The sequence below is a fragment of the Monodelphis domestica genome, chromosome 3, assembly GCF_027887165.1.
Source record: "Monodelphis domestica isolate mMonDom1 chromosome 3, mMonDom1.pri, whole genome shotgun sequence".
NCBI classification, from domain to species: domain Eukaryota; kingdom Metazoa; phylum Chordata; class Mammalia; order Didelphimorphia; family Didelphidae; genus Monodelphis; species Monodelphis domestica.
In genome coordinates this window covers 21,463,977-21,487,849 of record NC_077229.1, presented here as the reverse complement: position 1 = coordinate 21,487,849, position 23,873 = coordinate 21,463,977, and the positions used below count along the sequence as shown (strand labels likewise).

The window sequence follows — 23,873 nt, the reverse complement described above, 5'->3', positions numbered from 1 at the left end:
TTGCCAAGGTCACCAAGGCCTGCTGGAGAGGCTCCCTTCCTCTCAGCCCCAGCCTGAAGCGTGGCCTTCCTAGTACCCCCCTCCCTGGGCCAGCTCTCCCCCTTCCCACCTGCCATGCCCTGGCCCCCCTCTGCCGGCAATGAGGCCTGAGCTGCTGCCTTAAGACATTCTCTTCTTAGGCATCTGAGCTCTGTCAGGGGTGGCACAGGGTAGGAGGGATGAGGGGGACCCAGTGACCCTCTGGTCAGCCCTGACCCTGGGCCTCTTCTCTCTAGTTCACTTTCTGGGCTCCTCAACTAGACTGGAGCCTTGTGGAGGGCCCCCAGTGTGCCTGGCACAGCCTCTCATCAAGCTCACTGTGCCCAGCTCTGTGCTAAGTTCAGGGCAAAGAGGCTGGAAGAAGTTCAAGGATACCCCTGGGACCTGCCTCCCTGGTGGGGGTGTCTGCCATGGCCTGGGAATGGAGGCCTTCCCTGAAGGCAGCTGCTTTGGACAATCCTGGGGGCTCTCAGCGGTGGCTCCTGGGCCATCCTCAACAGCGGGGGTAAATGGCTTGCTGGGTGCGAAGGGCCCCAGGTCACCAGCTCACAACACTGGGGTTCTGGAGTAAACTTGGGCCCTTGGGTCGAGGAGCTGGCCTGAGCCCCCAGCCTGTACGGGGGCAAGGAGGCCGAGGGTGGGCCTGGCTGCCCTCTGGGTCAGCAGGTCACTCTCCTTCCTTCCTGCCCTTCCCCCACAGCACGTCCAGGGGCCCTGCGTTGGCACAGCTGCCAACGCAGGATAAGGATGTCGAGGTTGGCATCTGGGAATGTTGCAATGCAGGTGACTAAGCAATTTGTAGTCGCTTCCTGCCCAGCCAGCTAGACTGCTTGGCCAGCGCTGGGGCAGAGCCGCCTGAGAGGAGACTCGGCCTCCTTGGCCACGGCCCTGGGGGATCCTTAAAGGGGACGAGCCCCGAGTCAGGCCTCTCCCTGGCCTAACACCACCTCTGGTTAAGTGCCTACTCTGCACCAGGAGCCGGGGCCCTCTGAAACAAGCAAACGGGTGGCAGAGAGGTGGCCCAGAGCCCGTCGTGAGCTCCCTGTCCTGGGAGGTCTCCAGAGGCTGGCTGGCCACCTGCCGGGGACGCTGGACCCCCGAGGTCCCTTTCCGCTCCAAATTCCCGGCCTCACCCACCCAGAGCTGGCAGGGACCTTACAGATAAGCAGAATGCGGCCTGAAGGTCGAGGCTAGTAACTGTCCATTAAGGAGGCAAACCAAAGGGCTGGAGGCGGGTCTCAGCACTACGGGCCGGGCCGGCGGTCCCGCTGCCTGCCCGACTGGAGGCCCGCAAACATCTGGACATCCAAAAGGGAGGCCAGATCCGGCGGCCACACTCACCTCCTGCCTTTCTGCACTCGAGACAGGTCTACCGAGTCTCTGCTGAACACATCAAACTCGTCGTTCTGGAAAACGTTATGGCGAGAATTGACCAGCGGGGTCGGGCCTGGCTGCATCTGCCTGGGGGAGAGACAGCACAGACAGAGCCTGAGAAGGTGGCCCCGGGGCCAGGCTCCCTCTGCCTTCTAGGCCCGGGCAGCCCAGGAGGTCACCCAGCCCGGGCCTAGAGCTCAGATTCCTGGGGGCAGAGAAGGAGAGCTCTTTGCTTTGACTTTGAATGGGATGCGGCCATGGCGCTGGCTCAGTCTGGCGCGGCCGAGGCCAGGCCCACCACCAGGGACTTGGCCACAGCAACTCCTGAAAACAACCTTGGAAGGCAGGGAAGGGCCGCGATCAGACGCAGATGAAATCAGATTCTCAAAATGTTTTTTCTAGAATTTCAAGGAGTCATAAAAGTCCAAGGATTGGAGATGAAGGAACCCCGAGGTCACTGTGAGACACCCAGCAAAGGGGGGAAGCTGGGGCCGGACAAGGCTCCTGCCTTCCCTCTCCCTCTACAAGGAGAGCCTGGAGCCCTCTGCGCTCAGCTGACCTCTTAGGACCTTCTCCCGCCTCTCAGTGTCCAACAGAGAAGAGGGTGCCGAGGGAAACCATTCTCTCAACAGCCAATTCCAGGCCCCAGTGAAGAAGCCCCGATGGCTCTCTCGGGGTTCTCAATCGAATCCTAGGAAAGCACCAGGGCTGATGTCGGGGGTTCTGCCTAGGCTGAGGAGACCCTGACTTGGTCATTTCTGTGCCCCCGCCCCACGTCCTCAAGAGCTCACCTGTTGAGGCTGCGGTCCAGGCCACTCAGCGCCGGGGCCAGCCTCTCCTCCAGGATGTTATTGATCACCTGCTCCGTGCTATAGCCGTAGTGCTCCAGGCAGGCCAGGATGAAGCCCTCGCCCAGGTCCGGCAGCAGGTCCTTCACCTGGGAGATCAGGGAGTCGAGCTCGACTCCAGAGATGCGGGCGGTGGCAGCGGGCGCAGCGGCTGCCGCCCCGGCACACTGTGGGATAACCAGAGGAGTGAGAGGCTGGCTGGGGCCAGGGGACTGTCCTGCCTTGGCCAGGACTAGCTGTGGGACCTGGGCCTCAGTTTCCTCCACTGTAAAAATGAGGGCATGTCACTGACAGTCCCAGCCTGGAATCCAGAATCCCGACTCGGAACTGACAGCCCCTAACAGGAGCAGAGCACGGCCTCTGGGGCTAAGCCTGGCGCCGGGCTTTGCGGCTGATCCCGAGTCCTACATTGGGCTCCTTTGCCTGTAACCTACATCAGAACAACAGGCTATTCGGGCCCCTCCATGGTGATGTGCCCCTGGCTCAGGCCTCCTGGAAGCCCAAACAGAGCTGGGCAACTGCACTGAGGGAGATGCTGGGAGGCTCCCAGTCCCTCTGCTAGCGAGCAGATGGGCCATGACAGGTAATGGAATCACCAACTACAGTGGAAAGAAACCTTGGTGCAGTCCTCAAGCTCCCAGCCCCACCCCTCTCTGGGCCTCAGTTTCCCACTTTGTAAATGGGGGTTCCTCAAAGATCTGCCACGTGACAGGGGGCGGAGACCCCAGGACCGACCTCATCCTCATGGTTAGCAGGCTTCGGCTGGGTGGGGGCTGCCCTGGGGCTTGGCTCTGACGCCCGAGGCCTCTCAGGAGCCTTGGATGGTGATGAGTCCTTGGTGGTGGAAGCTTTCTTCCTGTCCACACCTTCCCAAGCCCCCTCCACGGCCTGTAGGATGTAGGCAGTCCGGGTCTCATCCCTGGGGGTACCTGTTAAGGGTGTCTAACTCACTGTTTCCTCCAGCTTCTGCAGCCTCAGTGCCCGCTTAGGCCCCCTCCTCTGGAGACCCAGCGAACAGAGCAGCAGGCTTGAAGTCAGAACGACCCAAGTTCAAATCCCATCTCAGACACTTAACACCCGTGTGACCTGGACAAATCTGCAAAATGGGGATTAACAACACCCCCAGCTCCTAGTACAGCGCACTGTAATCTTCAGAGCACTATGTAAGGGCAGCCTATTTATCCTTCGGCTGCCAAGGAAACGGGCAGAAATTTGGGCCATATTGGAAAGGGGACTTGCAGGAAGAATATACGTTAGGCAATTAGTGGGGAGCCAAGACAACCCCCCCACCATTAGGCTGTGTTGGGGGTTGTGGCAGAGCACAGACAAGACACTCACTCCTCCCTCTCTGTCCTCCTGCCTGGGAAGGGCCCCACTGGGCAGGGGCTGGGGCATCTCCCCAATATGGCACGGCTCTCCCTGCCCCCAGGGTCACCAGCCTCCACTGTGGCAGGTGGCAGGAATCCAACCCAGCCCTCTGCAAGGCGGGCCCTGGCCTACAGAGATGACCCTCCCGCCCACTCACTGCTTTCAGGTGGCCCTTTCCAGGCAGACAAACTATTGTTAAAGGATACAAGGCTGAAGACGCCTGCTGCAGCAAACTCACGTCATCCACCACAGGGAAGAGTTCGTCATAATCTCGGAGAAATCTGCGGAGCCAAAAGTCGAGGTGACCAGGGAGGTGGGGAGGGACCCCTCCACGGAGTGCCAAGAGGACAACTCTGGGTCATGCAATCAGCCATCCCAAAAGCCAGAAGGGAGATCAGGGGTCATGCAGTCTAGCCCCCTGCCCAGCTCTAGAACCCCACCCCCTTGTCCAAAGGACCATCACCATCATAAACTAGCAATAACTAGCATTTCTACAGCATTTTAATGTTTGCAAGCACTTTGTAAATAGCTCATTTGATCCTCCCAGCAACCCTGGGAAGAACAAGCTGTTATTTCCCCAATTTTACAGATGAGGAAACTGAGGCAGAAGTGGAGTGACTCATCCAGGGACACTCAGGGAGGAAGCCTCCGAGGCTGGATTGGAACTTGGGTCAAGGGGTGCTAGGTCCATGCTCTCTTCACTGACCAGCTCTGCCTGGTGTGAGACTGGCACTGGGGCCTGTTGAACTCACCTCTTCTCTTGTAGCAGGGAGCTGAAAATCTGAAGAAAGTCCTCGATAAAGGCTTGGATGTTTTCACAGCTACACAGGGGAAAGGAAGACTCGGTTGGGGCCAGACTGCTGTCACCACATAGGACCCTGATCTTGCTACCCCATAACGATCTCATTATGGACAGGCCAGGAAAAATGCCATTTGCCTGGGCTCCTGCTCACTACCACAGCAGGAGAAGGATGGGAAAGGGACAGAGACAACCACAGAGGCAGCAGAAGCTTCTGATGGCCTTGAGGTCTGGGCTCACTGGCCATCAGCTGCTCCCCAACCTCATTCCTCAGGCTGCTGCTCATAGGTGGAACACAGTCCTACCACAGCAACCTCCACCTGCTGATGGCTTCCTCACCCTTCAAAGCCCAGCTCAAGCACCGCTTTTTTCCAGGTAACCCCCATCCCAGCCCCTCTTCAAACACCCTTGTCCAAACTGGCCCAGTTCTCTCCCGTCACCATTCGGTGCCTAAGGCACCCAGCACAAGCATCTCCTGTCCCTCAGTGGCCTGGAAGCTCCTCGAGGAGCTTATCTCAGTACATGTTTGCTGAGCACCCTCCATGGATGGGTGAGGCAGTACCTGCTTTCTAAGATGGGAAGGAGGCAGATCTGATTAATGAGGATATGAAAAACTTCCACCAACTTCTTCCGAGAATGGGAAAACCTCTGCCATAGGTCAGCCAATAACCTGAGAAAAGGAAAGAAGAGGAAGACAGAAAAGTGTGGGCAGCCTTTCAGGAACAGATGCCACAGGAAGCAAGCAGAGCTGGGAAGAAGGGGGTTGACACATCGGAACTGCCAAGAAAAACAAAGAACAACCAAAGGAGGCAGGCAAGTCCAAAGGATGGAGCCTGACCCCAACGGGAGAGCTGAGAAGTCCCTAGGCTTTGGGAGCCTGCATACAACACTGGGTTCTAGGACATGTTAGAGAGTTCTACTCCACTGGTTTTCTCTCTTTTGACTCTCTGGGTTGGGCAACAGAACTGATGAGGGAACAAAAGCTAGCAATATTAATTTTTAAAAAAGAAAAAGAAAAAAGGAATGAAATTAAACTGAAGGTACAAAGACACTGAGGATGCATTGACCAGCCCCAGGCTGCTGTCTGCCCTCCTCCTGTTCCTTCCTCTCTGAGCCAGGGCAGAAACCTCAAAAAAAAAAAAAGAAAGAAAAAAGAAAAGAAAAGAAGAAAGAAAGAAAGAAAAAATGCTTTCCTGGAAACTCAGTAATTGGACCACTCCAGCAGCTGGGAACACCAAAGAGCTCCTCAGCTTCCAGGAGCTTCTGAAGAACTCCTCTTGGTTAGCCCCCAGACCCTGTCCTCTCACCAGGGGAAGAATGATTCCCCACTGGACAGGAGGAGAATTTGAGGCCCAGAGAGAGAAAGGGACTTGGTGAGAGATGTTCAAACCCAGCCCAAGGTGACACCTGAACAGAAGAGTAAAAAGGAAGGGAGCCAGAGCTTGATTCCAAGTCTGAGATGTGTCCAGAGACTCTGAGACCTGCTGTAGACAGAGCAGAACACATGGGAGAGGCCTGGGAAGGAGGCTCTGAGACCTTGGACAAGTCAATTTTTCTTTTTCAAGGACCCATGGTCATTCAAATTATAGAGTTGAGTTGGGGAGGGGGGGTGAGGGGGAAGAGGTATAGTGGGAGAGGGAAAGAGAAAAGAGAGGAGGAAGGTAGAGAAGAGAGGAAGCTCCCCGAGGTAGGTGCCCATCAGGGGACAGATGATCTGGCTCTAGATGACCTTGGGAGTCAGACCTGGCTTCTTGGTCCCCTCCCTGGCCTGAGGGGCAGCCTTCATCCCTCCGTGGCCAATGAAATCTGAGGTCTAGAAGGGTCTAGTGGGAGTCAAAGGTCCCAAGTTCAAATCTGGGCTTTGACACTCCTGGCCAGGGGGACCTCAGGCAGGCCCCCCAGCCCTCCCTCAGCCTCAGCTTTCTTCCCAATCTCATGATTGATCGCCCTCGCTGAGCTCATGGGGGGCTCACGTGAGATGCGGAGGGAGGAGCGCCTGGTTATCCTGCCAACGTCCATGGCCGTCCTTACTTGCTATCCTCCCGCCTCCTCTTCTTGATTGCGGACTCCAGCTCAGGAATCGACAGCTCGTAAAAAGAAGCCAGTCTGTGGAGGGCACAGCAGGGCGAGGGTGGGCACCTGGTCACCAGCCCCAGCATCCGGCAGGAGCTCCAGAGTCTCAAGCTGCCGTCTGTCCCTCCTCCAGGAAGATGAGGGGGGGGAGGGTTTATCAACCAACCAACCAACCAACCAACCCACCCTACTTGTCTCCCCTGCCTCAGTAACCGTAAGTCTGATCCGCTGAAGCTTTTCACCCCAATACTTCCCTGATGGGACACAGGTGGGTGAGTCATCCCTCTCCTGCTCAAAACACCTCAATGTTTCCCTACTGCTGTGTAGATCCAGGTTGAACGCCTCTGCCTGGGATTCTCTTGTCCCATCCTAACTGCTCACTGACTCCCCACATTAGTGAGGTCACACATTTTATCACAGCCCAGTAGGGGGGCCTCTAAGGTACCTCTCAGGCTAAGTGTAGGAGCCTATGAGCACAAGTAGCCCAAAGGGTGCCAAGGTCAAATTGTCTTCCCTATGATCCAGGTGCGCTCTGATCTGTTTGAGGGGTGCTCAGGACTGACTCTGATAAAAACCCATGACCCAGGGGTAGAGCCGTCCACCTCAGGCAGAGAGGAGGATTCCAGTGGATGTCTCCTACAGAACGACCCTTCCTTTCTGCTATAACAAGGCTAAGTCTCCTAAGCTAGGGAGCCCAGTGGGGGGGGGGGGGGGGGGGCTGGGGGCACAGAGCAGGATATGGTGGGCACCAGAAAACACAAGCACCTTGTTTCATTAACAGAAGCCCCAAAACAGGGCTAAGGTAGGGATGGCCTGAAGTACTCCCCCCAGGTTGGCCCTTGAGCCTCAACGACCACAAGGGGAAATCATTAGGGCCAAACCTGGGCAGATTAAGCCAGAGGACCCTCTTCTTAAAGGGTCAGAACAAAGGAGGATTGGAGAGCAGCTGGGCCCTGAGGCTGTACCTGGAACAGAAGTCATGCTTTTGGAAGGTCTGGCAAGCCAATGGGAAGACATCCAAAAAGGCCCAGAGGGTGGTAGCTGTGTCACACAAGTAGAGGACCACATCTCTTAATTCCTGGCACCAGAAGAGAACTTCATATTAGCCCCAAGGGTTAAATGCCACCCTGAGTTCTGCAGACAAGTATCTATGGGGGTAAGAAGAAAGCCAGGGTCCTCTCCTAAGGGTGAGAGACAGCAGTGAAGGGGGAAGCAAGGGGAAAGGAGGAAGGAGACTTGGGTGAAAGTCAAGAATTGACCAATAACAACTTGGTGATCTTGGACAAGTCACTTCTCCCAAGTCACTGCTTGAATTACATTTGTAAGTCAGTGTGGTAGAAGGTAGACTGGATTTGGGGTTATGAAAGGAGACAGGTTCAAATCCTGATTCCCAAACTGTGGCTTCCAGACAGAATCATCAAACCTCAGAGCTTGAAGAGACCTCAGTGTCAATCTAACCATCTATCAATCAGTATTTCCTAAGCACTTATTATGCATCAGGCACCATATTGGCCACTGAGGATAAAAAGAATTGAGCAAGATATACCCTTCAAGGAGCTTCCATTCTACCTATACAATCTAGCCTACAGCTGGACCCAAATCCTTACACTTCTTATACAATGGCTAATCAGTCACCTCATCTCTCTGAGCCTCAGTTTCCCCATCTCTAAAATGAGAATGATAACATTAGCCTTGGAGAGGTAATGAGGGGCAGCCTTGGAGTAAAGACAATCAGGGATCAGGTCTAACCTTCTGACCTAGGCTTACTGTGTGACCTTGGACAAAGTCATGGAACCTCTTGGTCGAGGGGCCCCAGGTAACTTTCCAAGATGAAAAATTATACAAGAGTTATTCATCTATATTGGGAGATGTTCTATGAACTACCTACTAATGAAATCAATGAATCAACACTTATTAAGCACCTGCTGTGTTCCAGGCACTGTGCAAAATGCTGGGGCTACAAAAAGAGGTCAAAGACAGTCCCTGCCCTCAAGGAGCTTACAGTCTTACAACAGACTGATGACTTACAACAGAAGACGACATGCAAACAAGCATATACAAAGCAAGTGATATACAAGAAAATAGGAAATAATTAAAGGGGGAAGGCACTGGAATTAAGAGGGATTGGGGAGGGCTTCCTGCAGAAGTTGGGATTTTATTTGAGACTTAAACGAAGCCAAGGAGGTCAGTAGCTGGAGCAGAGAAGGGAAGAGTGTTCCAGGCATGGAAGACTGCTAGAGAGAGTGCCCAGAGCTAAGATATGAAGAGTCTTGTTCATGGAACAGCCATTGAACAGAAGGCCATTGTCTCTGGATCAAAAAGTATGTGTCAAGGAATGAAGTATTAAGAAGACTGGAAAAGGGGGCAAGTAGATAGCACAATGGATATATTGAGCACCAGGCCTAGAGTTGGAAGGACCTGGGTTCAAATCTGGACTCAGATACTTCCTAGCTATGTGACCTTGGGCAATGGTTATCCTACTTGCCTAGTCTTTGCCTCCCTTCTGTCTTAGAATTGATCCTAAGACAAAAGATAAGGGTTTCAAAAAATGAAATTTGTAAAAAGAAGACTGGAAAGGTAGGAGGGGAGAAACTTGAGGAAGGCAGACCCCACTAGAAGCTATTTCCATAATTCAGGTCTGAGGTTGATGAGGGTCTGCATGGGGGTCAGAGGAGAGGAGGTGCCATATTAGAGAGATGTTGTAGCCATGAAACCTATGAGAGATGCTGCAGAGGTGAAACCTATGAGAGATGCTGCAGAGGTGAAACCCAGAGAGATGCTAGTGTGAAACCTACAAGAGATGCTGCTGATGTGAAACCTATAAGAGATGCTACAGTGTGAAATCTACAAGAGATGCTGCTGAGGTGAAACCTACAAGAGATGCTGCAGAGGTGAAACCCACAGAGATGATGCAGAAGTGATATTGCCAGGCCTTGTTGATATCAGCTTGGATGAAAGGGGTGAGAAACAGTGAGAAGTTCATGTTGTCTCCTAGGTTGGGAGCCTGGGGGACTGAGGATGGTACTGTCCTCAACAGTAATAGGGAAGGCAAGAACATGGGCAAGCTTTAGGGGGAAATAACAGGTCTGGACTTTAAAAAAAAGAAGATTCCAATGTCTGGCATACAGAAGGTGCTTAATAAATGTTTGACTGATTTCTTTCAAGGCTCAGTTTCAACTATTCCCTTCCTTCCTGAGCTATTTCCTGATCCCCACTTCCATCATCATATCTGTTATGTTCTTACCTATCTCCCCCAATAAAATGTATACTCCTTGAGGGCAGGAACTATTTCATCTCTATATGCCCAGAGCCTGGCATTTAGTCAGCACTTCTGAAAATATGCTGATGGATTTTCATATGACATGGTAGAGTGGTCAAAGGAACGTCCTTTAGAAATGTGAGTTATTCCATGAGCTGAGTGACTTTCCCACTGTGATCCAGGGTTGTGTCAATAACATGGGGACAACAATGGTTGAGCGATGTTGGATAAGTCCTTTCTCTGCTAGGAATCTAGATTTCCACATCTGTAAAATGAAAGGGTTGGATGAGACAGCTCTAAAGACCTATTTGCCAAGAGCAGCAGGTCACTGGGGCCTGCCAGATCTGCATGAAGTGATTTAGAGAATCTGGGATGTGCCTGCCTGGGATAAGGATGACACTAGTCAGATACTTCTGAAACATCTCGTGCTTTGGGGGTAACAAATTGCTTCATATATATATGCCAGTCTGAGACCCACAATAAACAAAGGCTGATGTGGGAGAAGCCATTTGAGGGATATCAACAGAGAAAGGAATGAGTGAACAAAGAAGCAAGGTTGGTCAGTGTGGAGAGATGAAGGACTGAATAATGCACGACAGAGGCTCCAGGACCCAGAAGGGTCCCTTGGCTCCCCAACCCACCTCCCCAAAAGAAAAGCTATGGGAGGATGTGGCTGAGCTATACAGAATGGGCAGGCACAGACGGGCTGCCATCTGCACAGCTGAAGGGAATACCATGTCCATGAGCTCACACGCCTCCTCTGCCAGCGCCCCAGGGGGCAGCATATGGAAAAGGCTGTTGGAAGGAGCAAATGTGTCTGCATAGTTGTTATAAATCTTGTGGGGAAGGTAAAACAGAGATTATCCCCATTTTATAGACAGGAGAGATAGAGACAGGAAGAAGAGGGGGGGTGAAGGGGGATGAGAAGGAGAGAGGAGGGTGAAAAACAGAGAGGGAGAGAGAAATCTCTTTAATTCTAAAGAAAGTAGACTAGCTGAACTAAAAGCCTAGGTAGGCCAGGAATGGCCAAATGCCCAGAGGAAGGGCCTAGTGAGCTTACCTGAAGAGGCATGGCGCCGGGGTTTATTCTGACTTTCTCTTCCAGTCTCTGGGGCTCGGTGGAGGCCCCTTCGCTCTGCAGGCCGCACCGCTGGAGGATATCACTGAGTACCTGAGGAAGAAGAGCCACAGAATGCTCCCTCTACCAGCTTGGGAGCTTGGCAAGGGCTGCTTAGACTCTCTGTAGTAGAACAGCTCAGGCCCACGGGACCTCAGATCCAGAAGGGACTAGGAGGGGGCTCAGAGGCCATTTAGTCCAATAGGAATGTGAACCCAGGTCTTCTGACTCCAGAGCCTTTCCCCTGGCCCACTGCCTCTAACAGGATGCCAGCAGAGGGGCAACACTGGAGGGGCTGGCAGCCAGAGCCACTCTAAGGTCTTAGGGAACAAGCCAATGTGGTTTGACAGGGCAATTGGGGCTGGGATGGGAAACCAAGGAGATCATCCCAAGAGGCTGCCCAGCGTCAGGTCCCAGGCCTGGCTCTGAGGAGGAATGGGCTTTCTCACCAAACACTGGCATGACATGGTAGGTGGCGAGGGACAGGGCTGGGCAACTGTGTCCCTGGCCTGGCAGGACCAAGGCCGTTGGCAGGAGGTAGTTCCATGACCCCCTTTTTGGCTTCGCTTCCAGAGACTGTTCCCTCCACAGCCCCCCACCCCCTCTGCCCCCAGGATGGGGCAGTCAGTACCTGAAGGATAGTGGGCACAGTTTCGTCCAGATCATTGTAATAATTCGACTGCTGAATAAAGATGTTTTCTAAAAAAAGGGAGGGGAACGGCTGTCAGTGCTTTGGAGGGCCCTTTGTCCTTTCCTCAATGGGGTTACTAGGGCCTCAGGCAGTTTCCACTGGCCTAGTTGGTTGGACATTTGGATCTCTGATTTTTTTCATGCAGTAGGCACTCAATGCTTGCTGGATGGAATGTTTGGGACCTCCAAGCTCTCCCCCCCACCCCCCTCACCTTCCACCTTAGAATCAGTACTGTGTATTGGTCCAAGGCAGAAGGGGAGTAAGGGCTAGACAATGGGGGTCAAGTGATTTGTCCAAGGTCACTCAACTAGGAAGGATTTGAGACCAGATCGGAACCCAAGACCTCCCATCTCTAGGCCTGGCTCTCAATCCACTGAGTCACATATGTGCCCCTGGCTAGGATCTTACTGCTCAAGAAACCTGGAGGCCACCACCATACCCTCATTTCCAAGAGCTCTAGAGAGAAGCAGTTTTCTCTCTGGCCCTCCCTGCCCAGCTTTAGAACCTGAGGGAGTCGGGGAAAATGAAATGCCTTTGGGAATGCTTCCAGGAGCCCGCAGTCCCCTTCTGCAAAGGATGGGAATGGGCAGGCCCAAGCACCAGCAGGCGGAGATGAGAGCCCAGAATCACTTGTTCTGGTGGGCCCAAGAGTAAACAAGACAAGGAAAAGCCCAGCAATGTGGGCAATCAAAAGAGCCCAATGCTCGAGCCCTCTGGGCATTCAGAGGATGGGACTGCTTCGCCTGGTGGCCAGGCCAGGGTCAGAGAGGGCCCTGCTCATGCTGACTTTCTCTGACCATGAGCAGCTCAGGCCCCAGGGATTCCATGAGTAGCTGTGACACTGCCCCCGCAATGTGCTTCAGAGATGAAAGAAGGAACAGGACAGACTGTGCTGGATGAGTAAGCCTCTGTCAGAGGAGACAGGGACAGATATCGGCGCCCCCGTGACTAAGGAGTCAGGTCTGCCTGTGCAGACTCCCCCAGCAGGGGCTGAGGTGCGGAGAGAATGGAAGAGCAGGGACTGCTCCAGCACCCTCAGACTTAGCACCTGAACGAGCCCTGGATGAAATGGTTTAATTGGATGCCAGAGTTCTCAGCCCACCCCACTAGGCTCTCACACAGCAAGTACTTTGATCTGAAAGTCTGGGGGGAGGAAGAGCGGCCCTCCTAGCTTCCATCATCTTGAGTAAATCCTTTGACCTCTGGGTCTCAGTTTCTTCCTCTGAACAATGGGTAATACCTGAACCAGCTACTTTCCAGGCAGGTCAGGTGAGGGCAGATCTGGAAAGGCCCAATCCAACCACAAAGAACCAGACAGATTGACCCAGCAAGCAAGCAAGTGGCTAATGATCTGGCCTCCAGCAGACTGGCTGAATGACCCTGGCTGAGTCACTTCCCCTCTGCCCTTTCTCAGAGATAAAGTTCTAGACTATACTGGCAGAAGGAAATCTGGGTGAGGAGACGCAGCAAGGGAGGAGGCAGAGAGCCGCTGGGTGGCCCTGGGGTCAGCATCAGAGCCCAGGGCTTCCTCATGGGAGGCCCATATTCCAGTGTGATCCCAGGGCCAGTCAGAGCACATCCCTTTATTCATCTGACCATGGCCCTTATCTCCTGAAGAAAGGTTAACAAAGCATTAACGACTTGAATAACAATGCCACCAGCAGCCTACCTCTCTGCACATAGCTTGTTTAGCTCTAAGTGCTTTAAGACATTTCCATATCTGAATCTTACACAAAGCTGACACGGGGAAACTGAGGCCCACAGAGCTGCAAGGACAAGTCTGGGGTCCTCCAGCTAGTCTGTCTGAAGTAGGATTCAAATCCAAGTCCTTTCTGTTCCAAGCCCAGTATTCTGCCACTCTTCCACCCTCCCTGGCCTCAACCCATCTTCTGAACATCAGGATTGAGTCACAGGATGCCCCAGATTGGTTACACTAATAACCAGGTTGGGTGGCTGGCTGCTGTTTTTAAGAGGAAAGAACCTCACAGAAGTGTGCAGTATGAGCAGTTCCTGGCGCCTCCACCCCCAGCAGCCAAATAAAGGACACGAGGTCAGAACGAAGTCCATGGTGCACCCATTTCTCTGAAAGTCCCACTGACCTCTGAGCAAGGGAGGCCAGAGCTCCCCCCACCCTGGAGCAATGACTGTCAGGCTGCCCACAAAGTGCCTCAAGACATTCTAGGGGGGGCAGCTGGGTGGCTCAGTGGATACAGCTAGGCCTGGAGACTGGCGGTCCAGGGTTCCAATCTGGCCTCAGACTTCTCAGTTGTATGTGACTCTGGACAGGTCATTTAACCCCCTCTGCCTAGCCCTTATCACTCTTCTGCCTCAGAACCAATACTTAATATTGATTCTAAGACAGAAGGTAAGGGTCAAAGGGAAAAAAAAGCCCCCTAGCAGCCTGGCACTGAATTCCCTCGTGCTAGCTTGTGCTGGTTCCCAAGCCCACCTCTAGGCTGTGTGGATCTCATTATCGATGACCTTTCTGTCCTTGGCATCACTCTGGACCCATCTCACAGAAGAAATCAAAGGCCCACCCATCCCCAGAGAAGGCTCAATCTCCCAGGCCTCTTTAGGGACCCCTGGGTCCCACTGATGAAGTCCTCAATTGGAATGGAACTCAGAGAGCCTTCAGGCTGGGCCCTGAGGCCTTTCCTCACTGGGAGTTGTTGAAGCCAGTGAAATCCCGGTTCCAGGAAGTACCCCGAGCAGTGAGGCCAGTTGCCCATGGACACACAGGCCTTTCTGCCTAGCCACTACCCTCTGCTGCCCTTTCAGTCCTACATGGCAGTGAGGGCTATTGGGACTAGACCCATGATGTCACTGGCAAAGGGCATTCCCACACAAGGAAAGGTAGGTCTGTGGCTGCCCCACAACAGAGACTCCAGACTGGTCCGGGCTGGTGAGAAGGGAAGGATTTACCAATGGCCACAGGGTCAGGACTTGAACTCAAACCTCCTTGGTGTGGAGGCCCTGCCTCTCCTGTGCTCAGGGAATCCTGGCTCCTCCCTGCACCCCCTCATTCCTTGTTCTTTACTAACCAATCATCTTCTGAAGCAGGGGCCCATTGCCCTTTCCAAACAGCACGCACAAGTCCAGCATCTTTGGGATGTCAAAGAGGAAGTTGTTATACAGGATATCTCCAAAAGCACATGGGGAAATGAAGTGATCCTATAGGAGCAAGAGGAAAAGGGGCTCAATTCACAGAACAAAACCTGGAATCCATGCTTCCCCCAATGTCCGTGGGCAAGAGGCCTATTCCTCTGATGAAACTGCAGGGAGGAGGAGGAAAGCAGGCCTGGTGAAACCAGGGAGAACCGAGATCCAGAGTTGGTCCTGGCAGATGAAGGCCAGGGTTGGATAAAGGGATTCCACCCCAGCCAGCCCCAGCCTTCATGTCCAGAGTGCCCTGGGGTCACTCAGCCCATGGCCCTCCCTGGGAAAAGGGGCCAGCACACTCACTTTGGATTCCTTGTGCGTGGACATGCGGAGGAAGGTGAGGAAGACACTGCGATGGAGGCGTTTCTGCATGTCGCTGACCGCCGAGGGGGGTGCAGACAGCTCATCGAACTTGCGGGGTGCATAGCGCAGGTAGGAGTCCAGGCACTTCTGCAGGGTCTCATCAAAGATCACCTGCTCGGGGACCGGGATAGAAGGGGCAGCTGAGCACATTCCAGTTGTGACTAGATTAGACAGGGTACCAAGCCACCCACCTGCCCTGTCTAGGACACTGTGAGCCCCAGCAGAGATGGCTGGCCGCAGGGAGGTACCAGACAAAAAGGGTGCTGGGCTGGGGGGCAGGGGACGCCACCGGGCTCAAGGCTGGCCTTGGGCACCTCTGAACTGAGTCACCCTGGGCAGAGCCAGACAAGCCTCCATGATCCTAAGGGACAGTGTGCTGGTGGAGGGAGTTCCTTCTCCCTGGTAAATCACAGGTCTGGTCCCAAGTGGGGACAATACCTGTGCTCTACTGTGAGGATTAACTGAGATCATGATGGAAAGAACTTTATCCATGTCTACTAAGACTACAGAATTCTAACTGGAAGGACCCTCTAGGGTCAATCTCCCTAATCCAACCATCATTTTAAAAAGGGCCCCCAAATTCAGGTGACTTGTTTAAGGTCACCTAGGTAATGAAGAGTAGAGGCAGGATTTCCAGCCCTCTGCTAGGCTGATTTACTTAGAAAACCCCAGAGAATCAACCACAAGATTAACTGAGACAATTAAAATCTTCAATAAGGGTATCAAGATACAAAATAAAATTAAAATCATTAGCATCACTAATCAGTCCAATGATTATGACTTGTGAGACACAATAACCCCCACGGTAATTTGCTTTAAATGTTTAGAACAAGATGTGGAATAAAAACAGCACCTGTAAAAACCCTCATAATTCCCATCTTCCTTAAGAAATCCAGTGCCTGTGGCAGAAGAGGGAAAGGGGAATAAATGCCTACTATGTGCTGGGCACCGAGTCAAGTGCTTTACAAATATTCTCTCATTTGATCCTCATAGCCACTCTGGAGGTAGGCACTATTATGAAACCCATTTTATAGATGAGGAAACCAAGACAAACAAGCAAAACGACTTGCTCCGAGTCTGAAGTTTCATTTGACCTGAGGTTTTCCTGACTCCAGGGCCCACCGTCTCCCACTGTGACACCCCCTAAACATCTGCTGAGGGGCCATTACCTGGCACCAGAACTTGTCATGGGGCAAGGCCAGCAGCCAGTCGAGGTCGTCAGCGATGAAGGCGGCCCGTTCCAGGTACTCCTCTACACCGGCGGCGCAGTTGTCTACAGGTGGAGCTTTGTAAATCACAAAGCAGCGGTCGGCCTTCTGGTCTGGGTGCTAGGGAGTCCAAGATCCATAAGCAACCATGGTGGAGGGTAGTCAGGAAGAGTCAAGTCCCAGGGATCAGGGATGGGTGATACCTGCTGCCCCACTCACGAGAGAAGTGAGCCCACTTCTCCCTCTGCTCTCCAAGGAAGAGAGAGACCTCTATTTTTAGGGAAGACAATATGGCGCACTGAGGCAGAGGGGAGAGGGGAGTCTGCCAAGGGAAAGCTGTACTCAGCACACTCACTTTGGATTCCTTGTGCGTGGACATGTGGAGGAAGGGCAGCTCTACCTGCCCTCCCACCAGGGCCACTACAGTCCCCAGCCCTAAGCCTTTAGCTCTGAGATAAGAGATGAGCCCTAAGCTCAAATCCAGTAATTTCATGGCTCTATCGGCTGTATACTCCTTCCAGAAAGAAACTGATCCAACTTTAGTTCCCATTAAAGACATCAATGCAAAAAGAGCTGGCCTCAGGGGACACGAGTCTCACTCACACCCAAAAAGATACTGTTCCCAGCCAGAGGCTCTTGGAAGCTCCCCAGTGAGGGGGAGTCCACTGCCTCCAGAGGCAGCCAGGATGCTTGGAAACGAGCCACCTTTGGAGGAAACCTTTCCTTCCAAGAAGCCCTGTGGCCTGCTCTTTCTTCCCCAGGCTGCCATATTTCCTGAGCCTCTTCTTTGCCAGTTAAAGCAGCCCTGGTTTCTAGAACCAGATGAAAGGCAGCAGCATGGTGTTATGGGGTGAGTCAGAGAGCCTGAATTTGGATCCTGATTCTGCCAGCTTCCTACCTCCTCCCATTTAGCTTGTTTCCTCCTCTAAAAGGAGGTGGGGCTGTGAGAGCCCTCCTCGTGTGTGCCATGGACCCCTTCCTCCTCCTCTATTCTGGGTTATTCCAATCTCATCCCTCTTCTGTATAACTTCCCTCACCTGGGAAGCCTCCCCCCATTCTTCACTGCCCTGAGAAGCCACTGCATCCCACCCTCAAGTGTTTCTATCCCCCCCAGACTTAGAGACAAAGGGGCAATTTCAGAAGAGCTCTGCAACCACCACCACGGGCCCCATGGGCCCTCCTCAGAACAAGGCTCTGTTCTCCTAGAACCAAGATGAGAAAAGCTGCAAGCCGAAGGTAGTCTTCTGCAAGGGGGTGGGGAGTCACCCAGAAGCAAGAGGGATGATGCTGCAGCACTCTGGAACCTTGGGCTCTACCCAATTTCATGGGAGAATAATCTAAGACTGAGGGAAGCTGGGGGCGGTCAGCAGGCCTGGAAAGAATGGGAGATGTTGCTGCCTTCAACTTAGAGAGAGAACTTTCCTGCTCACTCCTTAAGAGAGCTGCTCAGCTGACCCACATAGCTGACTTCTGTGGGGTCACTCGGGTAGACATTCCTAGGATCCAAAGCTGTAATGGCCCCTAGGAGTCATCTAGGCCAACCCTCTCATTTTTACAGATGAAGAAACTGAGGCCTGGGGAGAACAAGGCATTTGCCCCAGGTCACAGAGGTAAGCACACTTCCTGTCATTCCTAACTGGTCTCCTTTCACTTCTCCCTAGACTATTGATTCCTTGAAGGCAGGGACTCTCTATTTTGCATTTCTCACTCTCCCCTTCTCCCCCACCACCTCTAGTGCTCTGACACACTCAGGAAAGACGTGCTGCTCAACTGTTCTCCCCTGGGGAGCCCATGGGGATGGCCCAGATGCCAGGAATGATCTCTGAAGCAGCTCAGTCCCAGGATACAAGGATGCCCAGCTCCAGCAGCTGGCTCATCAGTGGAGGGAGCAGGGGCCGAGGTGTGCTCAAGGACCTCTGAGGAAGGAGAGGCCGTGTTCTATAGAGGCAGGGAACAAGCCTATGAAGCCTTCATGAAGTGAGATTATCTGCGCACCACAGTCCACTTCCCACCTCCAGGCTTTTGCACAAGCTGCTCCCACAAATTGTGCTTTCCCTCCTCACTGCCACTAATCCCTCACCTCCTTCGAGAGAGCTCCTAGGCAAGGTCTCTTTGTATCCATCTCTTATCGCTTGCTTTCTCAGTAGATCTGGCATCTGTCCCAGGAGAATGTAAGCTCTCTGAAGGCAGGGGGATCTCCTTGAGGCTCTTCCTCCCCTGCCCCTGGAGCCTCCTATGAGACCAACCAGCCCTTAAGGGGCCACATCCCTCAGGGCCAGGCCTTTCTCAGGCCTCAGGCCTTCCTTCTTCCCACCCCCATATTCCTTTACACCGATGAGTCCCAGGTGATCTCTCTCTCCTAGGCTCCAGACCCCACTGGCCAGATGACCTGCTTTGGTTTTTTCGTCTTGACGTTCCCATTAGCTAACCTAGCACAAGCACGCTACATAGGAGCTTAGTTGGGCCTTACAAACCAAAGCCTATTGGAGAGCTTTCTAGGCAACAGCGGATCAGCCCCCACCCCACCACAGACAAACAGGTCGTGGAGTTTAACATGTGAATCTGTAAGAGTGATAAAGCTCATGTGGATGAATGGCCCCAAGTACCCGGCTCACCAGGGCTGGCACTGTCCTCAGCTTTCCCGTTTGGGGATCTTTTTCCATGATCTGTAGTTCATCTAAGGGCAATGTAGGCATTTTGCTGGGGTCCCCTCCTCCTGAAGGCAAATAAGAAGGAACAGAGAGGTCAGCAGGGGAGGAGGCCGGCTCCCATTTTATGAGGCACCCTCTTCCTTGCAAAACTCCTTGTGGAAGAGGTCTGAGAGATGAGGAAGTGGCTTGCCCAATGTCACACAATCAGAAGCAGATCTAAATAGAACCAGCAAGCAGCTAATGATTTCATCCCTCAAAAGATGGAGAACCCCATCTTTTGGAAGAGGAAATCCAGTTCTGTGTCTGAGTGGTATCAATAAGGAGGCACTTGGGGCTGGGATGGAAATGGGGGGAACCCTGCAGGAAGCACTCTCTCCATCTTCAGACTTAAGCTAGAGGAAAGGAAGCCTGCCCTGAGCTACAAACGTACCCTGGACTTCAGGACAGCACAGCCTCACATAGTTCTGAGAAAGGCTGGCTTTGGCCTCAATTCTACAGAGCCTCAGAAGACTCAGGGAAAAAGCAACAAAGAAGAAAAGGAAGTGTCTCTAAGGAGAGCAAGGCAGTTACACAAGGAACAACCCACTGACTTGGACCTTAAAAAGAACATGGGGGAGGAGTAGTGAGATGGCTCAGTGAATGGAGAGTCAGGCCTGGGGAAGGGAGGTCCTGGGTTCCAATCTGACCTCAGACACTTCCTAGCTGTGTGACTCTGGGCAAGTCACTCAATCCTCATTGCCGACTGCTTACCATTCTTCTGCCTGAGAACTAATACTTACTATCAATTCTGAGGCAGAAAATGTGGGTTTAAAAAAAAAAGACTTATAGAGTAGATATAAGTGAGGGTTTAGGACAGGAGACAAGTTCCCAAAGCATAGCAAGTACCTTCTTTAAGGCAAACAAAAAGGTTGTGGAGGGTTTTCTAAGGCTACATTGAGGAAAAGGAAGGATGAGAGAAGGGATAAATTAAGTCCCTCATGCTAGTGTTGGGTAAAATATGGCAAGAGGGACAGTTAAGTAGCTCCATGGATTGAGAGCCAGGTCCAGAAACGGGGAGGTCCTGGGTTCAAATCTGATCTCAAGACACTTCTTAGCTACGTGACTCTGGGCAAGTCACTTAACTCCCATTGCCTAACCCTTACTGCTCTTCTGCCTTGGAACCAATACACAGTATTGATTCTAAGATGGAAGGTGAGAGTTAAAAAAAAAAGAAAAATATGGCAAGAGATTAATTAAATGAAAGTATATTTCAATAGATTTAGAAATAGTTAAATGGTCCAACCCAGTATCAATTCGAGAGATGTTCTAAGGAGTGACCCAGGGAGTTGCCCTTGGTCTACCATTTATGCTTGTTATCAGTGACTTGGATAAAGGCAAAGAGGGCATGTATACTTTTTAACTTTTAGAAGGGATAGCTGGATGGCAGAGTCATGATTCAAAAAGAGCTTGACAGGCTGGAACACTAGGACACATTTTAAAAGATTAACAAAAAAAAAAGAATTAAAAGATTAACAAACATTGATAAAAGAGTCAGTTTAATTTGAGTTTAAAAAACAAAACAAAACAGTTTTACAAGTTAAAAAATGGAGTGGGGGAAGTAGCTACCCATTTTTCTGACAAAGATCTGGGGTATCTTAGTGGATCAGAAGCACACTCAGTGTAAATAATGTGACAGGGCAGGAAAAAAAAAGCTGCCATACATTTTAGGCCACATTGAGAAGCATGTTATAGACCAAAAAGTGATCAATAGTCCCACTATGCATTGGCCAAACCTTATCTGGTATGTTGGCTTCAGTTCTAAAGATCACTGGTAAGTTGAAGGGTAGCCGCCAGAGGACCAGGGCAATGAAAGGTCTTCAGACTCTGCCATATGAAAACTGTTACGGGGAACTGAAGATATTTAGCCTGGAGAAGATTCAAGAGGATATGACAGCTCTATTTGAAAGGTTGTCACAGGGAAGAGGGATTAGATTTGTTCTGTTTGATCCCCCAGAGCCTAAGTAGACCCCATGGGAGGCAATTGCAGAGGCTGATTTTGGCTGAATGTTACGAGAAACTTCCTAATGATGTGAGTGATCTAAAAATAAAACAGACTACCTAGGAGGTCTCAGGCTCCCTCTCACGGGAGGCCTTTCAGTGGCAGTTGGACAGCTATTTGTTGGGTTTACAAGGGAAGAGATTCCTGCCCAAGAGAAATAAGGCAGTACCAACAGATGTCTAAGGGCCAAAGTTCAAATCCCAGCTCTGAACTTACTACCTATGTGTCCATGGGTTCACTACTCTTAAACAGAGTGTGGCTGGACCAGAAATTACCAGACTTTGATCCTCAGGGGTGGACTGCCAGAAAGATAGAAGGCACACGCCAGCACACACGGAAAGGCCATGGATAGGAGGCCTTTCTATCTACTAGAAGGCTACCCCAGGCTGTGAGTTCCAGGCCCATTAAAGTCTGCAGTGCTCAGAGATGACACAGGGTTGACTAAATAGAATAGCTCTACAAAATGAGGGTGTTGGACTAGATGGGTTCTTGCATCCTAATCACCTGTCCTAATCGTTCATGTTCTATGCATTAAGAAGATCAGTTGCTTTAATGGTTACGTCTTATTTACATTTCTGAGTATTCCAAATAGGGTGAGGAATGGGTTGGATTTCAGGAAATTATTATAATGTTTAAAAAATATTTAAATAAAGTAATGGAGGGGGCAGCTTTCCAAAGATTTATAAGCTATTATAAAGTCATAAGGTTGGAAGGGACCTTGACAGCTGTCTTGCCCAATCTCTACAAGAAAAAGAATCCTGGTTACATCATTCCCAAGAAGCAGTCTTCCAGGCTTTGTCTAAAGACCTCTAAGGAGGGAGAGCTCACTATCTCCCCAAGGCAGACTATTACACTTGGAGATGGTTCTCATTGGCAGAAAGCATTTCCTGACATTCAGCTCTTAATGGCTTTTGCAATTTCTGCTCCCAGTTCTGGCTTCTGGGGCCAAAGAGAGCGTGTCTACTCAAAGGATTCTCGGGTTAGTACTGGAAAGGACCTCAAAGTTCATTGAGAGTTTAGACCAAACACTTAAAAAAAAAAAAATCCTTACCTTTTGTCATGTATTAATTCTAAGGCAGAAGAGTGGTAAGAGCTAAGCAAATGGGGTTAAGTGACTTTTCCAGGGTCACATAGCAAGGAAGTGCTTGAGGCCAAATTTTAACCCAGGACCTCCTATCTCCAGGCCTGGCTCTCTATTCACTGAATGTCATCAAAATGACTCTGGATCATGGATCTAGAGCTGAAGGACCTCAGAAACCAACTAGTCCAACTTATTTTATAGTGGGTTGAAACTGAGCCCCAAAAGAGAAGCACTTTTCCAGATTCATATATGTAGTAAGTGATGGAACCAAGACTGGAACTGATTGTCTGACTCAAAACACAGTGATCATTTCTATGACAGGTAGATGTAGATGGCTCTGAAGGCCCTCTCCTATCCCCCCTCTCCCCACCACCAACTGTCTCTCCAAGCTACATCCTCCCAGCTCCTTCAACTGATTTTCAAAGAACATGAATTTAAGGCCCTTCTCTTAAGGGTCCTGGCTGCTCTCCTCTGGACCCTCTTTAGATTGTCAATACCATCCAAAGCTGGGGCACACAAATGCAACCAATCACCCACCACAATCTGAGCTGGGACATCTGAAATAAGTCTGAAAACAACAGCAAATAAGGAAAAAGTGTCTAGGTCAGTGATGGTGAACCTTTTTAGAGACCAAGTACCCAAACTGCAACCCTTACACTGCAGGTATGTCTCCCCACTATATCCCAGACGGGAGGAAACACTCCCATTGAGCTGCTGGGCAGAGGGGGAGGTAATGGGAGAAGTGTCCTCAGGTGTGAGTGGAGAGGGGAAGGGGAGCAGCCCCCTCTGACACAAGTGCCATAGGTTCACCAACATAACTCTAGGAGTTACTGACATTCATAAGCCAAGAGACTAGGCTTATTTTGAGATGGATGGGGCTTGATTTGTTATCTTACTTTAGTTTTTCTATCTCTAAAATGAGAACACTGTGTCTTACACATAGCTACCCTTTGTACTTTGGAAAGATTTTATGAAGATAGCAATCATGAACATCAAGACATTCAAGGTCTCAAAGACAGGCTACCTAACAGGAAAAGAAAGCAAGAAGGCCATCCTAGGTTGGCTCTGTAAGAAACAAGAGCTGAGAGGTAGGATGTCATTTGTTGTAGGTATATTCACAAAATAAAACACCTATCAATAATTCTAGGGAATCCAAGTTAGACAATAGAGAAGGTTTGAAGTCAAGAAAACCCATGTTCTAATCCTGCCTCAGTCACTTATTAGCTGTGTGACTGGACAAGTAACTGAACCTTTCTGTGCCTCAGCTTTCACATTTACAAAGTGATAGGGCTGGACCCCATTACCTCTGGGGTTCCTGCTGGCTCTCTTTTTCTCTGATCCTATGACCCAAGGAGGAAGCACTGGTGATAACTGCAGGATAATTCATTGAGGTGGCAGCTTCCCTGCTCTCAAAGGGCTTATATCCAAAGAGACTGAAGCTGGAATTGATTGGCCTGGGGAAATCTCTCTTCATCCTGGCTGCTGCTCTCCATCACCAAAACCACTGCCAGTCCTTCCATAGCCCAATCCCTGCTCTGGGCTCTAGGCAGCAAGAAAGGATGATGAGAAAGAGGACTCAACTTACAATCAAGACCCAAGTTTGAGGTCTGGCTCTGCCCTCTGAATGACCCAGAGGAAGTCAATTCATCTCTCTAGACCTTTCTCCACATCTATATGATGGAGATAATGCCTCTGAGGGTCACAAAGAGCAAACAGAATCACACTACATACCCATCAGCTCAAAAAACTTCAGTAATTCCTAGTTACATCCAGGACCAAAGATAAAAAAAATCCTGTTTGGCATT

The 23,873-nt window shown here is 51.2% G+C and overlaps 1 protein-coding gene across 11 annotated transcripts in view; it reads right to left on the bottom strand.

Annotated features, from left to right (window-relative positions):
- The window catches only part of ASCC2 (activating signal cointegrator 1 complex subunit 2), a 58,022-nt gene that overhangs the window by 6,918 nt on the left and 27,231 nt on the right, over positions 1-23,873 (bottom strand). For 10 of the 11 annotated variants that reach the window (XM_056821521.1, XM_056821524.1, XM_016432542.2 and 7 more), the window contains 14 exons: positions 18,914-19,014; positions 16,260-16,418; positions 15,031-15,201; positions 14,610-14,739; positions 11,509-11,576; positions 10,821-10,931; positions 7,467-7,579; positions 6,460-6,534; positions 4,991-5,098; positions 4,382-4,450; positions 3,836-3,910; positions 2,997-3,180; positions 2,205-2,428; positions 1,381-1,500 (listed from right to left, as the gene is read on the bottom strand). In XM_056821521.1, the coding sequence (XP_056677499.1) occupies positions 1,381-1,500; positions 2,205-2,428; positions 2,997-3,180; positions 3,836-3,910; positions 4,382-4,450; positions 4,991-5,098; positions 6,460-6,534; positions 7,467-7,579; positions 10,821-10,931; positions 11,509-11,576; positions 14,610-14,739; positions 15,031-15,201; positions 16,260-16,418; positions 18,914-19,014 (1,708 nt within the window). Of the gene's footprint in view, positions 1-1,380; positions 1,501-2,204; positions 2,429-2,996; positions 3,181-3,835; positions 3,911-4,381; positions 4,451-4,990; positions 5,099-6,459; positions 6,535-7,466; positions 7,580-10,820; positions 10,932-11,508; positions 11,577-14,609; positions 14,740-15,030; positions 15,202-16,259; positions 16,419-18,913; positions 19,015-23,372; positions 23,611-23,873 lie in introns of all 11 variants that reach the window. The other variant, XM_007490524.3, reaches the window with a different exon arrangement.